This window comes from Staurois parvus, unplaced genomic scaffold (assembly GCF_062004578.1).
Source record: "Staurois parvus isolate SC_StPar_1 unplaced genomic scaffold, SC_StPar_1.0 ptg000084l, whole genome shotgun sequence".
In the NCBI taxonomy this organism is placed as follows: Eukaryota; Metazoa; Chordata; class Amphibia; order Anura; family Ranidae; genus Staurois; species Staurois parvus.
Genome location: NW_028317880.1, coordinates 274,743 through 294,776, shown reverse-complemented (window position 1 = coordinate 294,776; position 20,034 = coordinate 274,743). Strand labels below are relative to the sequence as shown.

The window sequence follows — 20,034 nt, the reverse complement described above, 5'->3', positions numbered from 1 at the left end:
CAGAGGAGGGGGAAAACGGGGATCCCCTTCCCATGGCTGTGAGACTTTGGTAGCAGCTGCCTCCAATGTACCAATATCAGACACGGATACTCTCTTCCCATAAGTTCATCAGATCTTGCAAAGATCGAAGATCATTAAAGGATAATTCCAAAGGGGAGTTAGTCTCATACAATTCAGGGACTTCTAAGCGTTAGTCTTTGTCATGCATAAACTTTAACTGCCTAGCAAAAAGGTGTTATCTTTGAGAACTTCAAGTTTGTTCTACTGCTTGGGACCACCTGTGATTGTACACAGGATGTGGCAGTAGATAGGGGAGATGTAGAATGTGGACAATGTGTAGTACGTATTATGCTCTTTTTTCTCACACACTGTACTCTACAGCTATGTAGGTCTCCTGAAGCCTAAAGATGGTGAAACATGTTGAGAGTAGTTTTCATAAATCCTATTAATGAAGAACTGCTGTTGAACTATACTCTGTAATCCATATACTGTGCATTTATCGGTTTTATTGTGATTTTGTTGATGTGATAGTAAATTACATTTTTCAGCCTACTTTGAATTCATTTGGCACGTTGAAAGTCACGTTGGTTCTTAATCCACTGTTGTTCATTGTATTCAGGATGTAGTGCCGTGAAGGTATTTTCTTTTCAATCTCCACCAACCTATTTGGCTTCCAGCAAACATGTTGCTTCAAAACAAAAGTATTGTTTTCATGCTGTAAACCTACTAGAGCGGATTTGTAACTTTCAGCACAGGTTCGACTGAAATTTACAAGTGGAAACCCAAGTGAAATTAGGATGATATATATTTGAAAGTAATTTTTTTTCCTGGCTAGGTTTCTTTTTTTAGGGCTCGCTTACGCTGTAAAACATGGTATAGGACACGCTTTTTTAAAGCACTCTAAATGCCAGTCAAAGCATCGTTCACTAAATAAAATGGTTACAGTCCTGTTTACACATTGCATTTGCTTCAAAATTATACCTCATGTCGATTTAGTGGTGCTTCAAAGCCTCTATAGAAGTCTATGACAAAGCTCGCTTACAGCACCTGCAGCTTTTGAGAGTTTTTATTCAGCTTCGCTCGGTTTTGGACACACACACACTTCAAAAGGCACCACCAAAGCATGGCAGAAGCATCACACACATATAAAAACACACACTTTAACCGCTTTCGTTAGTACAGTGTCAGTGCTTTTTACTAGCACTGATCACTGTATTGGTGTCACTGGGGATGTCAGTGACACCAAGTCAGTTTCCCCCCCCCCCCCCAGTGTCAGAATACCCGCCGCAGTCCCGCTATAAGTCGCTGATCACCGCTATATATATATATATACACACACACATTTATATACACACACACACACCCATTTGTAAACGCTATAACTTTCACGTGAACCAATTAATTTACACGTATTGGGATTTTTTTTTCCAGCAAAGACATGTAGCAGAATACATTTTGTCCTAAATTTATGATGAAATTTGAGTTTAAATTTTTTTATTGGACATGTTTAATAGCAAAAAAAGTCAAAAATATTGTTTTGTTTCAAAATGGTCGGTCTTTTTTTGTTTATAGTACAAAAAATTAAAAACACACAGCTGATCAAATACCAGCAAAAGAAAGCTCTATTTGTGGGGGAAAAAAAAAAAAAAAAGGACGTAAACGTCATTTGGGTGAAGCGTTGCATGACCGTGCAATTGTCAGTTAAAGGAACGCAGCGCTGTATCGCAAAAAATGGCCTGGTCATGAAGGGGGTAAAGCCTCTGGAGGGCAAGTGGTTAATGTGTTTACAAAGCAAGTGTAAATGAGCCAAGCATCAATGTAAATAACTGCTATGCTAATTTTGCTGTTTGAAGGAAGTAGGTTAATCCCAAAACTGGCTGGGAAAAGTTACAAATCTTCAGACAGTCGGACATTTCATATGCATTTCAACTGTGGTGCCTGCCTAGTGTTGAGCTTTAAGGGCTTGTTCACACCACTTGCGGTGCAGGAATGCATTTCCCACACCACACAGGAAATGCTCTGTCCTCTGCAGATGCGTGCAAGTATTATTAATCTTAAATATTATTATTCCAGGTACTTATATAGCGCCGTCAATTTACGCAGCGCTTTACACATATATTGTACATTCATATCAGTCCCTAACCCTCAGGGGGTGTACAATCTAAGGTCCCTAACTTACATTCTTACATAAGCATACTAAGGACAATTTAGACAGGAGCCAATTAACCTACCAGCATGTCTTTTGGAGGAAACCCACGCAGGCACAGGGAGAACATGCAAACTCCAGGCAGGTGGTGCCGTGGTTGGGATTCGAACCGACGACCCGAGTACTGCCAGGCAGAAATTCTAACCATTTACCCACTGTGTCTTAATGACACTCCCATGTGTCTAGCAAATGCAGGTGCGTTCGCAGCCACCATAAATGCATAATACTGGGGCCAGTTCACACCACAATTGATGCATTCTGGAAGCGTTTTAGTGCATATTTTGTGTGTTCCAGGGCATTTTCCCCCCTTTTTTTCCTTCATCTTAATTAGGGACATATGCATAGCAGTGCATTTTTTATGCATTTTGCTGCATTCCAGATGTGTTCCATACAGAAAAAGTGCTGCATGTCCTACCTTTGTTGACTGCACTGGTGTGAACAAGGGCCATTGGAATCCATGTTAAACACTGTCCATGCGTGTTTGATGCAGAATAAAAACGCACTGGACTGTGTCTGGTGTGAACCAGCCCTAAAGCAAAAATTGTTTTTTATTAGCTACACTTGCATGTGTTTGATGCACATGCAGTGATGGTATGCACAAACTAGACGGAATGAGAAGCCCCAAAGCTCAAACATCTAATCATTATTTAAATCAACAGATTAGCAGTGAATTCATACCTCAGTTGGCTTGTTGACCACAGCCTCCAGAACGAGAATAATTCCAGCACTGAAAGCAACATGGCATTTACTATTATAAACCGAGAGGTCCAATAATGAACTTCAAGCCAGTCCCAAGCAAACTCAGCAAGGAGTTGATATGGAAGAAATAGGTATTTAACAAGAAATTCACGCCATTGAGTCCATGTTGGATCCTGGAGATCCTGTGAAAAGTACGCAAATGTCAATATGCAACAGCAAGAAAAAAATACAGAAAAGTAACTTACGACTTTTTTGAATTATTCAAATCATCTTTAGGTCTATTGAAGTTATGTAACATCAAAATATACTGGGGAGAGAGAGGGAGAAAAGGAAAAAAAAAAGGAGAGGGAGGGAGAAAAGGAAAAAAAAAAGAGAGGGAGGGAGAAAAGGAAAAAAAAAAGAGAGGGAGGGAGAAAAGGAAAAAAAAGAGAGAGGGAGAAAAGGAAAAAAAAAAGAGAGGGAGAGAAAGAAAAGGAAGAGAGAGGGAGAGAAAGAAAAGGAAGAGAGAGGGAGAGAAAGAAAAGGAAGAGAGAGGGAGAGAAAGAAAAGGAAGAGAGAGGGAGAGAAAGAAAAGGAAGAGAGAGGGAGAGAAAGAAAAGGAAGAGAGGAGGGAGAGAAAAAGGAAGAGAGGGAGGAAAAAAAAAAGAAAAAAAAAAGAAGAAGAGGCAGACATAACATATAGAGAAGGCAATAAAACAAATAATTAAAAAGGGTAAACCGCTAAAGCATGTAGTCAAGCAATGCATTCCTTGCCAGTATCATCCCTTGCAACAATCATAATTTGCATGCACACACATTTAATCAAGATTTTTAGAAAACAAAAAAAGTGCAATGACTGGATTATTTTCATTATGCTGACTGATTTACGTGTACAGTATATGCAAATGTTGAGGACTATAGATTTCCTGGCAACAACTGCTGCCACAAGTACAATTTTTTGTGAAGAAATTACACTGTTCTGGTAACATTGCTACTACATTTTAGCATTGCTTTGTAGTATGTTGAGAATACATATAAATTTGCATTGTGCTGGCATGTGCGCTGCATTAAGGCAGGCCTTTCACGTTGATTGGGCTGCCAACACACCACAATGCAGCCAAAAACGGACACACCATTTTTCCCGACACAACCCACCACAATGCGCATGCTCTGCAATGTGGAGTGCTGCAGTGTGTGTTGCCTAAACAAAAATATTTTAGATTTTTTAAATTTTTGCTTCCAATGATGGAGATTGATATAGAGATTATGGCCAATCTATTAAAACCACTGTGTCACAAAAAAAGACGGTGATCTGCCTGCAAAAGAAGATGGTAAGCACCTCTCCTGCTGCCTGCACCACTGAATGACACTCTGCTGATGAGATATCCTCCCAGGAGTCTGTTGGTAAATTGAAACATCTAGGAGTGTCAATCTTCTATCTCCCCACAGTGCTCACCGGTTTCTCCCACTAAATTTCATATCTCTTCATGACACCGTTGTGATAGAATGGTCAGCAGGAAAAACCACTGAGCACAGCTGGGAATATAGAAAGTCAAGATTACCAGAAGTGTTGGTTTCCTAGCAAACTTAAGAGAAGAGTCTATCAGCAAGAGGTAAATGCCATTTACTTGATATGGCCCATATTGGGTTAATGATATCATAAGTATTCCCACCCCTTTTGTTTGGCAACGGTCTTCCAGGTTTGGACCTAATCCGGTTCTGAACAAATGCAAGCTCATCCCTAGTTAAGAGATTACTACCATGCTTGACGCAGCACAGCGTTTTCTGATGTGCTACAACCTGAACCCCCCCCCCCAAAAAAAAAAAACAAAGCTGTATTGTTTGGTATACAAACTATTCTCTAGCAGTAACTAATGGTTAGTTACTAATAAAAGCTATGAGTCTTAATACGACCAGTAAAAAGTTAGTTAATGTTAGTGTCCAAGACATCCTTTAATAACACTAAGACACCACAATATTAGTGCTAACAGCAGCTTACCAGCTGTCTGGAGTTTCCACGCAATGCACTTAATGCTACAGAAACCTGTGAATAGATTACACAACATATATCCTTCACTGCCCCTACTTTTTGGTAAGAGTATCACATTTCCCAATTTCCACTTGCACGTTTATGAAATGTATCAGATATATGCACAAATATTTTCTCTGTGTCAATCGTTACTTTGAATGTACCATTGTTCATAATTACCCAATTAATCCAAAAGAAACAAAAAATGACTAATGAGTTGATCACAGACCCATGAAGATGCTGTATTTTGGCACTGAGGCCAGGAAGGTATTAAATAACTATTACTGCAATTTGCAAGATTTAGTAAGCAGGCATGGGTCACAGCATCACATCTGCACATAGTGTACAGTGGCCAGACACTGAATAATGCTCATCTACAAAAAAAAAAAAAAAAAAACAGAGCTAGACTTACCAGTAACTTGGTTTCCAGGAGTCTTCCAGGGCAGCCTATTAGATATAGGCACCTACTCCAACAGGAACAGGAAACGCATCACCAACTACACGCTGCCCTGGAAGATTCCTGGAAACAGAGTTACCGGTAAGTCTAACTCCGATTTTCCCAAATTGCCTTCCAGGACAGCTCATGAGATGATTAGCAAGAACTTACTATATTAGGGAGGGTCATTAAAAGTCCAAAGACCTATACCACCCTCAGGATGACCATAAATATTATAGATATGGTGAACCAGGTTGTATTAAATTCTCATTACAGAAAGAAAAAAAAAAGGAGGAGGTAGGGGATCTAGCTGTAGGAAAAACCAAGTCATATCTGGAAAGCTCAAAAGGCACACTGGACTGATCCAAAAAAATCAATATCCTTAATAAAAGAGCCAGCTCTAGTGAGGCACTGGTCAACTAAGGACTAATGAACGCCCTAGTCATACAGGTGCAAATTGAGATCACACCTGGAATTGCATCTAATGAATGTAAATATCAGTGTCTTAACATGTGCTATTTGCTGCAGCACGATTTCTAAAGTAGTTCCTTCATTACTTTTTCTGCTGTTTATTGCGATTTCACATACATAAAAATATAATGGAAACCACAATGCAAATTGCAAGAAATTGCTGAAAATCTTCACAAGTCGCAATAAAGTCTTCAGAAATTGCACCTGAAAAATCGCGCACACAAATCGCAGTTGTGTGACCAGTGACTCAAGTCTGTGTGGCCAAAGAAACAGGGTAATTGAAGAACACTAGGTAAAGACTTGACAGCAAAGTGTAAATTAAAAAAAAAAAAAATAAGCCCCTACAGACCCAAATGGAATGACTAGGTCTGAACTATGGTGGAGATATAGAAACACCACCCTATATAGAATATAAGTACATAAGGATCTGCTACAAAAAAACACATTTAGTGACTTTCCACCACCTACACTTTTGTATATGAATGTGAGAAAGCCCAGTGCCTTGAGATATAAATTATTCAGGGACCCATGTTATCTCCCCTATGTAGGAATAAGCAATATATATACACATTTGTTATATTGAGACAACGCTGATACATCCAGCTACTGTGCACCTACTGCGACTGAAAAGACTAAGCAGTAGGGTGTTGGCCTAAAATGACATAACTACAGTAAATCAGGAATGTTAATGGATGCCAAAAATCCACTGGAATAAGTCTCCAAATGTACCCTCTTTCTGTGGGGGAGTATAGTGGTACATAATGTCATCACTGACAACCATAAACAAATAGTAGAAGCATATTTAACTAGTAGCTGTTGGCTGTAGTTGGATGCATTTTGGACTGCACTCCAACTGCACAGACAGTCCAAAACCCAGGCTATCCTATGGGCATAGTTCACACCACTGCAGTGCAATGCAGAAAAGTACAGCATGCTGCATTCTTCCGCACTGCAAATGCACAAAAACACACTGCAATGCATTGCAGTGAACATAGAAGCCTAAGGAAAAGAAGGAAGTTACCTCACAGGTCAAATGCAGATAGAAAAGTGTGCGTCAACTGCATGCATAGGTACAAGGAAATAACACGCAGTAATGTGCAGTTTCTGCTATGAATGGGTCCTTAAGGTCTTGGACAGAGTCTAAGCATAAGAGTCCCATGCAAACCTAAAGCAACTCCACATGCAAGACCAGTAGCACAAATTGGTTACTACACATCAGGTATTAGATGTATAATACACCACAAGACCTTAGTCCCAACAAGACAGACTTATGCCAAGGCTGTAGACCTAGTACAGGAGACAGATCTCTACCCTGGTAAATATCTATAGCAAGGATCAGTGAATGTGGCCCCACAAACCATATATATGAGGTCCATATATCCTGATCCAGAGTTAGTGAAGATCATGGTATACCAGCGAACATGATCATTCTGAAAGGCTACAATTTATAATTCAGCCTCTCCAGCTCTGTAGTGGAAATAGAAGGCTATGTGAGACAGGTGGATGTGAAATCTCTGCCAGCTGAGTTAACACCCTGGACATTGTTCTGTGTGTAGGAAGGCAAGCCAAAGCGCCTGCGAAGCAGCCACACCCAGGTAACAACTAATAGAAACAATTAGGATTAATTAATGTGATCTGTGAGCAAGCAGTGGACTGCAAATAATTTCCCCTCTCTTAAGCTCTTAAAAACGCTTCCCAAACGCCTCTCTGCCGCCTGCACACAACCCTAGTGTGAATGTAGCCTAAGAAGCCCTAGATAGGAGAGCCCAACAGTGCCCTGCCACAATAAGCCTGAACCCAAGGGTCCGAAGGTGACAGATTACAGGCTAGGTGAAAACCTAGCGACAAATACAAGTAAAAGCAAGTAGGTACAGCAACCTCTACTTACATGTGTCCTGCTAGTGCCAAGGACGCCTGTATCCGCCTGATATACAGACTGCATTGAGAATCCAACATGCTGCATTAGCTCTTCCACTTATAGCATCCTGACAACCCGTGCTTGAAGGAAATACTATTAAAAACGCAACCAGCCAAAAATTAGGCTTGGAACCAGAGCCTCCAGCACCTGGAAATGACTCCACTTCTACCAGGACCAATGCCTCTGCATCGTCCGGTCAAACAGGAACACAGACGGCCCACAAAACCAACACAGCTACCACGTGAGCCCCTGCTAAAAAAAATGCCCTACAGTGCAAGGCACCCAGACACTCAGACTGGGAACCACGCTGCGTGTGCTGATCCCCATCAACGGGGTATACCACTTCCAGAGATGGCCTTCGCTAGGCACAGAAGGAGGAAGGGAACCAAGCGAACCTCCTTCCATACGGAGGAGTGGTCTTGGAGGGCAATTTAGCCGAGAACCCTACCAGCGGCTCCCGGAGGAGCCAGGTAGGTGAAGTTGCAAGTGGAAGAAAAGTCTAGCCAGAAAAAACACAGGCGTCTCTCTCTCACCCAGGTTCCAGGTGGAGTAATGGAGGAAACACAAAAACTGACCAGTTCAGCAGAAGAACTTCTTTTTAAAGCGTACTTGGTGATGTGTTTACTGTTCCTGTTGGAGCAGGTGCCTATATCTCATGGGCTATCCTTGAAGACGATTTGGGAAAATAGGATTAAACACAGAAGTCAACACATTTTACTGAATATTTTGAGATGGAAAAATTGAGATTAGCAGCATAGCAGATTTAAAATTTTAATAGAAGCCAATTTCTGCAGTAAAAAAGGGAAACTGTAGGGTTTTCAAGGGTCTCCCCATGAAATTCTGTTGAAGTTAGTCTTTTCTGTTTAGACTGAAATTTTTCATAGTGCTCAAATGACCCTTCTCCATAACACAATATTGGCAAAACAAGCAGAGAAGCTATAACATCCACATAAGAAATAAGCAACATCTCGAAAGGTGAAACTCAATGGAAATCGTTAAAAAAAAACCCAAAAAACAGACATTGGTGTTTGCGGAGGCTTTGAACAACTGGTGGGAATGGATGAGTACTTTAAAGGGAATACCTCTGTCACACGGAGACCCGGTCAGTCTCCAACTACTGCAGAAATAGAACACTCACAGGCTGAAAATGCACAATGAAATAAAATTCCATAATACCTGGAAAGGTAAAATGTTACCCATACTTTGTTCTATTCAGTGGCATTGATGGATGGAGATTACAGAATAGAATTAGTCTCCCTAAAGGGACCCCTCCTTAACAGTATCATTAAATTGGGCTTTTGTGTGCATTTTTTAATACATACCTATTTTATCTGATTTTATATTTTCACAATGTACATATTACATATTGTAGATAGAATTCTTAATTCTCCTGTTCCTATTCAATCAATGTTGTCATGTGCCTGCAGTTGGTCTAGAACCTGCAGTCCCTTGAGCCTGTGCATCTGTGATGCTTCACCATCTTCTGGGGATAGCTGAACTGTCACAGAGAAAGCTCCACTAGCCTTTTGAGCTGTATTGTGCTCACATTACTATAAAAAGGTATCTATCAGCTTGCCTTAAGTCAGGTGAAGTTTGGGTGGCATTGCAGCACACGCTGATCCATGCTGTGAATCTTGGTCTGTGACGAAAACTCTCAGCTTTTGTTTTGCAAAATATAAGTGGGCTTTCATGTGTTTTGCACTGAGGAAAGGCTTCCGTCTAGCCACTCTGCCACAAAGCCCAGATCGGTGGAGAACTGCAGTGATTGTTGTCCTTATGGGACTTTGTCCCATCTCCACATAGGACCTCTGGAGCTCAGTCAGAGTGACCATCGGGTTCTTGGTCACCTCTCTTACTAAGGCCCTTCTCCCTTCATTGCTCAGTTTGGCTGAGCGACCAGCTCTTGGAAGAGTCCAGGATGTGCCAAACTTCTTCCACTTGAGAATTATGGAGGCCACTTTGCTCCCTTGGAATCCTTCTGTGCAGCAGAAATTTTTCTGTGGCCTTCCCCAGATCTGCATCTTGCAATAATCCTTTCTCTGAGGTTTGCAGGCAGTTCCTTTGACCTCATAGCGTTTGCTCTAATACATAAGCATTGTCAGCTGTGAGAGAGGGGTGTGTGTCCTTCCAAAACATGTACAATCAATGTAATTTACCACAGGTGGACTCCAATCAAGGTGTAGAAACATCTCAGCAACAGTCAAGAGAAATGGGAGTCACCAAGGCTAAAATTTCATGTGCAAAGGGTCTGAATACTTATGCCAATGTGAAGTTTCCGTATTTTTAAACAAAATATTTAATAAATTCGCAGACATTCTAAATTTTGGTCTTCACTTTGTCATTATGAGGTACATAGATTAAGAAGGAAAAAAATTAATTTAAACAACTGTAGTATAAGGCTGCAACATAACAAAATTGAGAAAAAAATAATGAAGGGGGTCTGAATACTTTATGAATGCACTGTACATAAAAATAGTCACTGCACAAAAGCGGGTATGCAAAACTGACTTACTATAAACTTGGTGATGATGTCTTCTTCATTCTCCTCCTTAAGAGGACAAGTTGTATGGATGAAAGGTAAAAAGGTATCTGTATAATCAAACAAGTACATGTATAACATGCTGAGTCGCGGGGAGCTCTTCAGTGCATATAACAAAAAAAGGGATTTTCCAGGGTTTACAGCCTAAAAAAAAGAGCATAACACAAAAAAGGGTTAAAGTTCCAAATACAATTGTTTGCAATAAAAACATTTTAAACAGCACCACAGCTTAAATAGTTCTGAGATAAAGCTTGATACATACTAGGTATGATTTGCCACAGGAGTAGATGTATTTTACCTAACAAGGTGAACATTCACTTTTCATATCTATTGCTGCCTGGTCGGTTTACATTCCCGCTGCTGCCTGTACTACCCTAGTCTGTTTATTTGTGCCATGTTGACAATCCATCTAGGCTGGACTCAATGTGTTTTAAATGTAAGTGTGCTTTGTTTCAATAATGTTACCGATTTTACTCAACTAACTCCAGCGCCATTGTACCTTCTTTTCCTACATGTGATTGGATTCATCCCAGATCCTTGTGGTTGCTGTGGGAGTTCTTTTGGACTAACACAGACCCCCTTGGCTTTGCCTTTGGGACTACTTATCCTTTACACAAGACTGTTATACGGACGCAGTACTAGGAGCGCGGTGTAAGTGGTGCACGCCTCGTGCATGCACCTACTGTTTGTCTGTTGGCACATAAACTCTTGTATAACACCTCCCCAGAACAAGCCAAGGAAGTGTAATAAATTCATATAATCAAAACTAAAGATAAAATAAAAATCTATAAAAATATGTGAATTGTGTCCAAAAACATTTTTTAAATAGTAATTGTGTCCAATGTCCAAATCCCAATTTTCTACCTTGATGCAGTTAGAAGGAAATCAATCCTAGATATTCTGAAATACCTCAAAATAAAAGAAAAGAAAAACCATAGTGCATTATCTTTTACATATATAAACACTCCACTCAGTGCTCAACACAAAAATCACTCTTAAATTGTGCAAAAAAAAAAACAAAAAAAAAAAAAAAAAATTATACAAAAAGTATTTTTAATTTATATAAAATTCAAACCCAAAAAGTGAAAACTCCATGATCACTATATAACCACACACTTTGTGATCAACCACTTCAATTCCAAAAAAACACTGTGCACAACCCCTAGTGAATAGTGATACTAGGTACTAGTACCCTTTTTTATTCCAGCCACAAATGATACCAGGTACTATTACCCTCTTATAGTTGTTTTCAGGCATGGGCTATCAAAAGTACTCCTTCCTTTCCAATGCTTTACTTCAAGGGCAATCCTCCAATATCCTCATGAAAATAAACAGGCTCTTAGGCAGAATCCATATTAAAGGAACAAATTTAATCACAACTTACATAAAAGAAAGCAGAATCCAGCTCCCAGCATTACTCCTTCAATGGCTTTTTACAAACATTTTAGAAAACCACATGTACACCACCAAAAAGATGGCCGCGGCGACATTTCCGGTTTGGTGTGCATGCATCAAGACTCCTAGGGGAGTGACGTCAAGACGCAGTTTGGATTAAATTTGTTCCTTTAATATGGATTCTGCCTAAGAGCCTGTTTATTTTCACGAGGATATTGGAGGATTGCCCTTGAAGTAAAGCATTGGAAAGGAAGGAGTACTTTTGATAGCCCATGCCTGAAAACAACTATAAGAGGGTAATAGTACCTGGTATCATTTGTGGCTGGAATAAAAAAGGGTACTAGTACCTAGTATCACTATTCACTAGGGGTTGTGCACAGTGTTTTTTTGGAATTGAAGTGGTTGATCACAAAGTGTGTGGTTATATAGTGATCACTGAGTTTTTTTTGCACAATTTAAGAGTGATTTTTGTGTTGAGCACTGAGTGGAGTGTTATATATGTAAAAGATAATGCACTATGGTTTTTCTTTTCTTTTCTTTTGAGGTATTTCAGAATATCTAGGATTGATTTCCTTCTAACTGCATCAAGGTGGAAAATTGGGATTTGGACATTGGACACTATTACTGTTTAAACATTTTTTTTGGACACAATTCACATTTTTATAGATTTTTATTTTTATTTTATCTTTAGGTTTGATTATATGAATTTATTATACTTAATTTATGGTAATCACAAAAAGGTTATGTGAGATTGTATACTTTCTAGGGAGAAAGTGTGACTTTTTGTGGGAGTACAAAAAAGGAATTTGATTGATTAAGCCAAGGAAGTGGCCACACCCAATGGAGCCAAGAAAGACTCTGAACAATGTATGGACTCAAGCAGGGGACAATGGTCCAGACTGTGTGTCAGGTCCATAGGAGGGAAATAGCAGGCCACTCTGGAACAGTTAGTGGACTGTGAGCTGAAATGACCCTTGAACTTGGTACACCTGTTCAACAGACAACTCAACTGAGAATACCAGGTAAAAAAGATGCGTACCCACAAACTGGCTGCTGGGAACAGGAAATATTTTGTAGGTATTTACTGAGGTGAAACTGCGCATCTCTAGCGAATAGCAGAAATACCAGGAAGATAGCATTTCACGCTGAAAAACAGGAAAATGGTACAAAGTGCACAACACTCCTGTTAGGGATACAACAATTACTCACCGTATCAACCTCTTCCATGGAGACCAACGGAAAACAAGTGTAATATTAGAATAATAATAATTGTAATATAATAGAGCCAGACGCTCACCCCACAGGGCCTACTCAAAATTAAGTCCTCAAACCCTTGTCACCCCAGATGTTATGCCATGGCTTTAGACTTGAAAAGTGCTCTGAAGCAAACAGTACACAGAGGTCTGGAAAGCGCCATAAAAAAACACAGCCCAATGCCCTAAGAAGCATGTAGGGAAAGTCTTGATGCAAAAAAATTAAAATGTCCAAATCCTCCTGTAGGCAGCTATGTAATCTCCCTGAATGCAACGTTCCTTGTGAAATGAGAAAGAAAACTTTTTTTTTTTTAAATTCTCTTACACTGGATTGAACATATAGCCGAAAGTAAAAAAAGGTAAACCTGTGCTCACTTTATAAATTCTACCTAGGACCCAGCTAAGGACCAGAAATAATCTCATCCTAGCCTTGCACTTTGTGTGTGGGAAATCCCAGAAACATAATCTCTACTAAGTTCTGACCTAATATACAGTGGTCACACAGACACTAAAGCCCGTTATATATATATATATATATAATGTAAATAAAGAATTTAAGGCAAAGGAAATGAAAATTGTACCTTATATTCCCACAGATTCTGAGGTGGTTTGACTCCTAGGGTTTTGACTCTTTCCAGCTCCATAATAATGGCTTTTCTATGACTGTTACTCTCTATGCTGTATGGCTCTTTTGAGAACTCCTCTTCTGCAAGCGAGAGCAGCAGCCTGTAAAAACACCATGGGAGATTGAAGGTAGCACAAAATCAGCAGTGCGTTTTAAATAATGATGTATGCATGAGGAACTTTTAAAGGCTACAAAAGTTTCAAAAGTACAAGCCTAACAACAATTTTATATGTTAAAAAGTATTTTTTTTTGTTCACCCCAGTACAACTAGCATACTATGGTGGTCACTACACCTACTAACAGTTGACATTTGTCTAAATAGGCCCTAGTATATGTTTGTATGACTGTGTTAGGGACCTTAAATTGTAAGCGCATGAGGGCAGGGACTGATGTGAATGTACAATACATATGTAAATCTCTGTGTAAATTTTTGGCACTATACAAGTACCTGCAAAAAATAAATGTTCACAAAAGAGAAAGCATAAATATGCTTTCCCTAATATGCACTTTAACCGCCTCCCGCTTGCCATATACTAATATGATGGACGCAAGGCGGTTCTCTCGTTCTGGGAAGATGTCATATGGTGTCCTCCCATTCTAACCGCGCATGCGCGGCTCCCGGAGTGCGGCGATCGGCGCTGCGATGTGTCCCTTGGACACAGCAGATCACCGATCCACAGAAAGAGCTGAAGATGTCAGCTCGGTCATGTGATCAGCTGTGTCCAATCACAGCTGATCACATGTAACCAGGGAAATGCCGGTTATCAGCATCTCTCTCCCCATGAGCTGTCGCGCTGATGATCTGTGTAGCCCCAGCAGCGCCACCTGTCAGTGTCCATCAGTGCCAGCTCTCAGTGCTCATCCATGCCACCTGACAGTGCACATCAGTGCCACATATCAGTGCCCATCTGAGCTGTCTTTCAGTGTCACTCATCAGTGCTGCCAGTCAGTGCGGCCTATCAGTGCCAATCAGTGCGGCCTATCAGTGCCAGTCAGTGCGGCCTATCAGTGTGCATCCGTACCTCCTATCAGTGTGTATCCGTGCCACCTATCAGTGCCGCCCAACAGTGCCAGTCAGTGCCGCCCAACAGTGCCACTCAGTGCCGCCTAACCGTGCCACATATGAGTGCTGCCTTTTAGTGCCCATCAGTGATGTCTGTCAATGCCCATCAGTGCCACCTACCAGTGCCTCCTCATCAGTGCCCATCAGTGCCACCTATCAGTGTCCATCAGTGCAGCCTATCAGTGCCCATCACTGCAGCCTCATTAGCGCACATCAGTGAAGGAGAAAAATCACTTATTTACAAAATTTTATAACAAAAACTAAAAAAACGTTTTTTTTCAAAATTTTCAGTGGTTTTTGGTTTAAGAAAAAATAAAAAACCCCGAGGTGATTAAATACCACCAAAATAAAGCTCTATCTGTTACAAAAAAATGATAAAAATTTCATGTGGGTACAGTGTTGCATGACCGCGCAAAAGTGCAACAGTGCTGAAAGCTGGAAATTGGCCTGGGCAGGAAGGGGGTATAAGTGCCCTGTAGGCTAGTAGTTAAAAATAAATGTAAGTCAGAAGCTACAAATACTGTAGTTGACTACTTTTTTTTTTAAAAGGACACTTACTTGTGCAGAGATCCAGCGTTGTCCTCACCTGGGAGGTTCTTCACCAGACTTTGGGTGCCCGGCACCAGCATGTTTACTAAGGGACATTGGCAGAGACTCCTTGCGGCTTCATAGCTGGCTTCCCACTGCACATGTAAGAGCCTGGCTATATGAACTGTCCCACAGCCTCCTGGGACCTGTGACATGTCCCAAAAGGTTGTTGGTAGGTGGGTGGGTGGGGTAAGAACTTCTGCTCCTATCACTGAGGCCCCCCCTCCAAAAAAAACAAACAAACCCCCAAAAGTGGGAGAGGGAGGTGGGAGGAGGTGTTAAAGTGGAACTTTCCTTGTACGGTGAGGTTCAGCTGTAAGAATCCGTTCAAAGATAATGGAACAATACCAAAAATTTCACTTACAGAGCAAATTTTTTAATTTAGCAAATGTATTTTTTTTTTAATCAGAAGCCAATTATGGCTTTTATGAAAAAAAAATCTTCATTGAAAACAAACACAGGAAAAGAATTTAGGAGTGGATTTTCCACTTACTGCCAGAAATGTACAGTGTTTGAGGTCTGAAGCATGGTTCACACCTATGCATGCTGCAATCTGCTGGGAGGAAAACTTTTCCCTGACCCTATCCAAAAACACAACGGTGAACGTGTCCCATAGGTAACCATGTTGAAATGGACTGTAGTGAGTTTCTGCAAAAAGCACTTAAAAATGGATAGCTAAGCTCTGTTCACATGTATTCAGGTGCAATGATGTGCACAAAAGAAGTGCATGACCTTTTTGTGAAATTTTGCTGCACAAAATATGCATGGTACTTTGTTACAATGCGTTTTGGTGTACAAGTTAGCAAGGTACGTTGGTGTGCCATTAAGAATGAATACCACCACTAAGCGTTTGCAAAAAGGGAAGCACTTTTCTTTTTAAATGCGATGAGGTAACCATACAAATTTTGCACATGTTCCCGCACTGCACAAAATGTGAACCTAGCCCAACTGAAGGCAGTATATGTAGCAATCGTGCACCCAGAGGTGGATACGAACCTCCATTTTGTTAAGCATTTTCCATGTTGTACCATTTCTCACTCCCAAAGCAGGCTGCCTCCTCCAATCATCCCCCCTCCTCCCTCGCTGTGGAGTGACATGTGGGCTGAGTGATGACAGAGGTCACAGGCAGCCAAAACACAGCCGGAGAGCTCCGAGCTATAGAACGGAGCTGGGGCCTAGCTGGCTATTAGATCGCCATCTGGGATATCGTAAAAGAGTAAACCAAGTCTCTCACTGAACTTCAAAAGACCTTCCAAGGGGTCGTAAAAACAGACTTCCTTTTAAAAACTCACTTTCTCATATAAGTTGATATCTTCACGTAGGACATAATTACCTAAACATGGAGCCCATATTCGGACGGCTCAATTTGGGACCATTCTCCTGGTATATTACACCCCCTGAAACATATCGGAGGGCAGAAAATTATATCTCCTGAACCACTCACGCGAATATTTCATATATCTAACCGTTCCGCAGATGCATCTGCCTATTACACTGTTCAACAGGTAAAAAGTTTTGGGCATAAAATTAGCTAATCTTACATAATTTTGGGGTGCTGAAAACGAAAATGACCCTAAAAAATGTTGATTGGCTCTAGTTTCCATGATATATTCACTCATCTAATGACGTAAGCCATTCAAAATTATGATGCAACTTCAGCTGCATATTGCGCAATTGATACTGGTGACCAATAGAAAATTGCATGTATACCGAGATGATGCAATATTAGCCTTTAATTGCATCACTTCACTGCATAAAAGCTGCAGTATCTGTAGCTGATTGTAGTTCGACAGCGTCTTTACATTTCGTTTTATGCTTATATAGGCTAATCAGTAATGCCTCGAACTTGTGTGAATAAAGCAGATAATTTCTGCTATATCTGCGGTGAAATAACTTTTATCTCACAAAAAAGGAGGATAACAGGAATGATTAAGAAAGCCTACAACTTGTATTTTGGCTGCAAGATAGGAGACCAGGACAAGAGCTGGGCACCACATATATGCTGCAATTCTTGTGGGACGGCACTGGAGCAATGGTTGAATGGAAAAAAGGCATCTATGCCTTTCGCTGTGCCAATGATTTGGAGAGAGCCAACAGATCATGTTAGTAATTGTTACTTTTGTATGGTGCCTCCAATTGTAAAAGGGCTAAATAAGAAGAAAAAGTTATCTGTGCACTATCCAAATATTCCATCGGCAATACGTCCAGTTCCTCATGGAGAGGGGCTACCAATTCCTAAAGCACCAGAATCCTTTGTGGTTGAGTCAAGTGAGGAAGAACCTGAAGCGTGTAGTCACGTGCAGTTGTAAGAGATAGCCCTTTCCTCGAATACAAGAGAAAAGCCAAAAGAAGCAAAACCGACACAAACTGAAGACAAAACTAGTGAGAATCCTAAGTATTAAAATGATTCAACTTAGCTTATGGCTATAATTTTTCTTGGTAATCCTATGCAATATATTATGCCATTTAGGCTTTGTTATGTAGTCAATATCACTTGCTTTATATTTGTGGAAAGACATCTATCTATATAATTATTGTGCATTATGTAGTCATTACGCCTATAGTAGAAAACTTTCCGTTTACAGAAAAACTAGAGCCAATTGACAAATTTCATTGTTATATTTGAACTCAGAATGTGAAATTCATTAAGAAATGGATCCTTTTGTTTCCAAAACTGGCAAAAAATAAAAATTTGTTGAACAGTGTTATTATTCTAGTGGCACAGCTGCTAAATGCCCCGAGGAAAAGTTATGGGCCATAATATAAGCTATGAGGGATTTTTGTTCTAGCTTGGGTCTCCACCCTAACACCCCTCCCCAAATGAGGCAATTGGCTCTCTGCTGTAAAGAGACACCCTGCTGAGATCCTAGAAAAAGGCTGTTATGCTTGGTGTGTGTGTGAGAGAAGAGTCTCCTGTTTTAACATCGAAACTGACAGTAGAGACAATAAATCCTTTTGACTTATGAAACTTGAAGCTGCTTAAACCAAGGCTGACTGGCAAGTACTTTAAACTCCTTTTTGTTATCTCTTTGCTGTGCTATTCTCCTCTGTGTGTGTGTGTGTGTGTGTGTGTGTGTGTGTGTATATATAGGCTACATCTTATTCTGTAAATATTTTTATTGCACCCTTTTGACCTTTTAGTAATACATCTTACTTTCTGAAAGTGTTGAACTGTTTCTAAAGCTCTTTAAGGCAAATTACGAATTCCTGCCGCTGAAGAGCGCTACTGTGTGTGTTTAACCCTCTGTATAACCTGCCTGCGGTGACAGTGGTATGCAGACGATTATTTCAACCATCGTAGTGTTATTGCTGATATTGCCGAGTTTCCTTTTTCTCTGTACAAAAAGGAGGTGGTGGCAGTGTGAAGGGTTAATTGCGTAATTAACCTGACCCAGTAACAATTGCGCTCAGGCTGCCAGTACATAGATTGTGGTCCATTAGCTAGAAAACCGTTGTGCAGGGAGCAGCATTGTTATGCACCTGACATCGTGGTTTTAGATTGGCTAGTCCTTCGGTCACGAGTTTGGTGAGAAGGGCAGGGGTCTGACGTTGCGATCGTCACAGTATATATTTTGGAACTTGGCACCCCTGGCAATGTCCTAGCATCAGAAGCATCATCTTTGGCTTAGACATTGCACATCTAATGTTTATTACCCACACAAGGATTAACCATGTGGTTGCAGTAAGGCCCCAGTCATACTTGTGAATGGGCCATTAACGATTGGACGCTGGAGACCCAGCAGGGATTCCCAGCGATTAACTGAGGCAGAAGCCCTATTGAAAGCAATGAGAGGCTGTCATTTCCCGCTATTTGCAGCTGCACACAAGTAATTGTCATGGAGCGATTACCTGCAAATGATTGGTCCTAGATGCAAGTGTGACTTAACATTGTAGTGCTGTGGGAAATGGCACATTCTTGTGTACAGAACGGCAACTAGCGACACTGCACTCCATTTGCTTCCTGCATGGCACCCAACGCACTCTGCCAACAGAGGAGTGCTGGACAGCAGCCCGAAGCACTGAAAAATGCTGCATAGGCTAATGATGCTGCAGGTACAATTTCTGGGCTGCTAAGGTTGGTGACAGTCCATTCATTTTCAATTGGCTGCCTAACGCAGAGAACATTAGTGTGAAAAAAAAGTGTGCACTTTAATGCACCACACCTCAGCGGTTAGGTGTGAAACTAGTTGGCTGCCCATGTTAATCTTACTGCCTTAAATAGAGAAAAATATAAAAATGGATGGAAGAAGGGAGTAGGTTGGAACACTTGAATGGAAGACAGAAAGAGTATCTCATTGCATGAAGCAAAACCATGTTGACCAGAAGAAGCCAAAAAATATTACCACTGATTTGGTGTAGTCCAAGTGCATTTAAACAATTTTTCAAAAGGTCAAGGCATGTCATAAGTGTCATAATAACAATTGCTCCTCTTGATAGATTCAAAAACAGAACAGACTAAACAACAGATAGTACAATACTACTAATGATATACACCAATCAGCCATACCTTTATGGTCACCCACTTAATACTGAGTGGGTCCCCCCTTTTACTGTCAAAATAGCCCCAGCTCATCGAGGCATGGACACCACTAGATCTCTGAAGGTATGCTGTAGTATCAGGCACTAAGCCATCAGTTGCAGATCATTTAAAGCGGTATTAACCATCTCCAGACCAGGCCTTTTCTGGCAGTTTGTTTACATGTAACAATCAGTATTTTTTGCTAAACAATTACTTAGAACCCCTAAAAAGTATAAATTGTTTAAAGGATAAGTTCACGTTTCCACGAAAAATAATACATGCACATTTTTAACAAGTAAAAAAAAAAGTGCATT

General features: G+C 40.6%; 1 protein-coding gene across 2 annotated transcripts in view; it reads right to left on the bottom strand.

Moving 5' to 3' along the window:
- BFAR (bifunctional apoptosis regulator) overlaps nt 1-20,034 on the bottom strand; it is a 66,423-nt gene that overhangs the window by 7,290 nt on the left and 39,099 nt on the right. The window contains exons 5-8 of one of the 2 annotated variants that reach the window (XM_089669928.1): nt 13,507-13,651; nt 10,251-10,421; nt 4,884-4,928; nt 2,885-3,087 (exon numbers count right to left, since the gene is read on the bottom strand). In XM_089669928.1, the coding sequence (XP_089526054.1) occupies nt 2,885-3,087; nt 4,884-4,928; nt 10,251-10,421; nt 13,507-13,651 (564 nt within the window). The remainder of the gene's footprint in view (nt 1-2,884; nt 3,088-4,883; nt 4,929-10,250; nt 10,422-13,506; nt 13,652-20,034) is intronic. The other variant, XM_089669929.1, reaches the window with a different exon arrangement.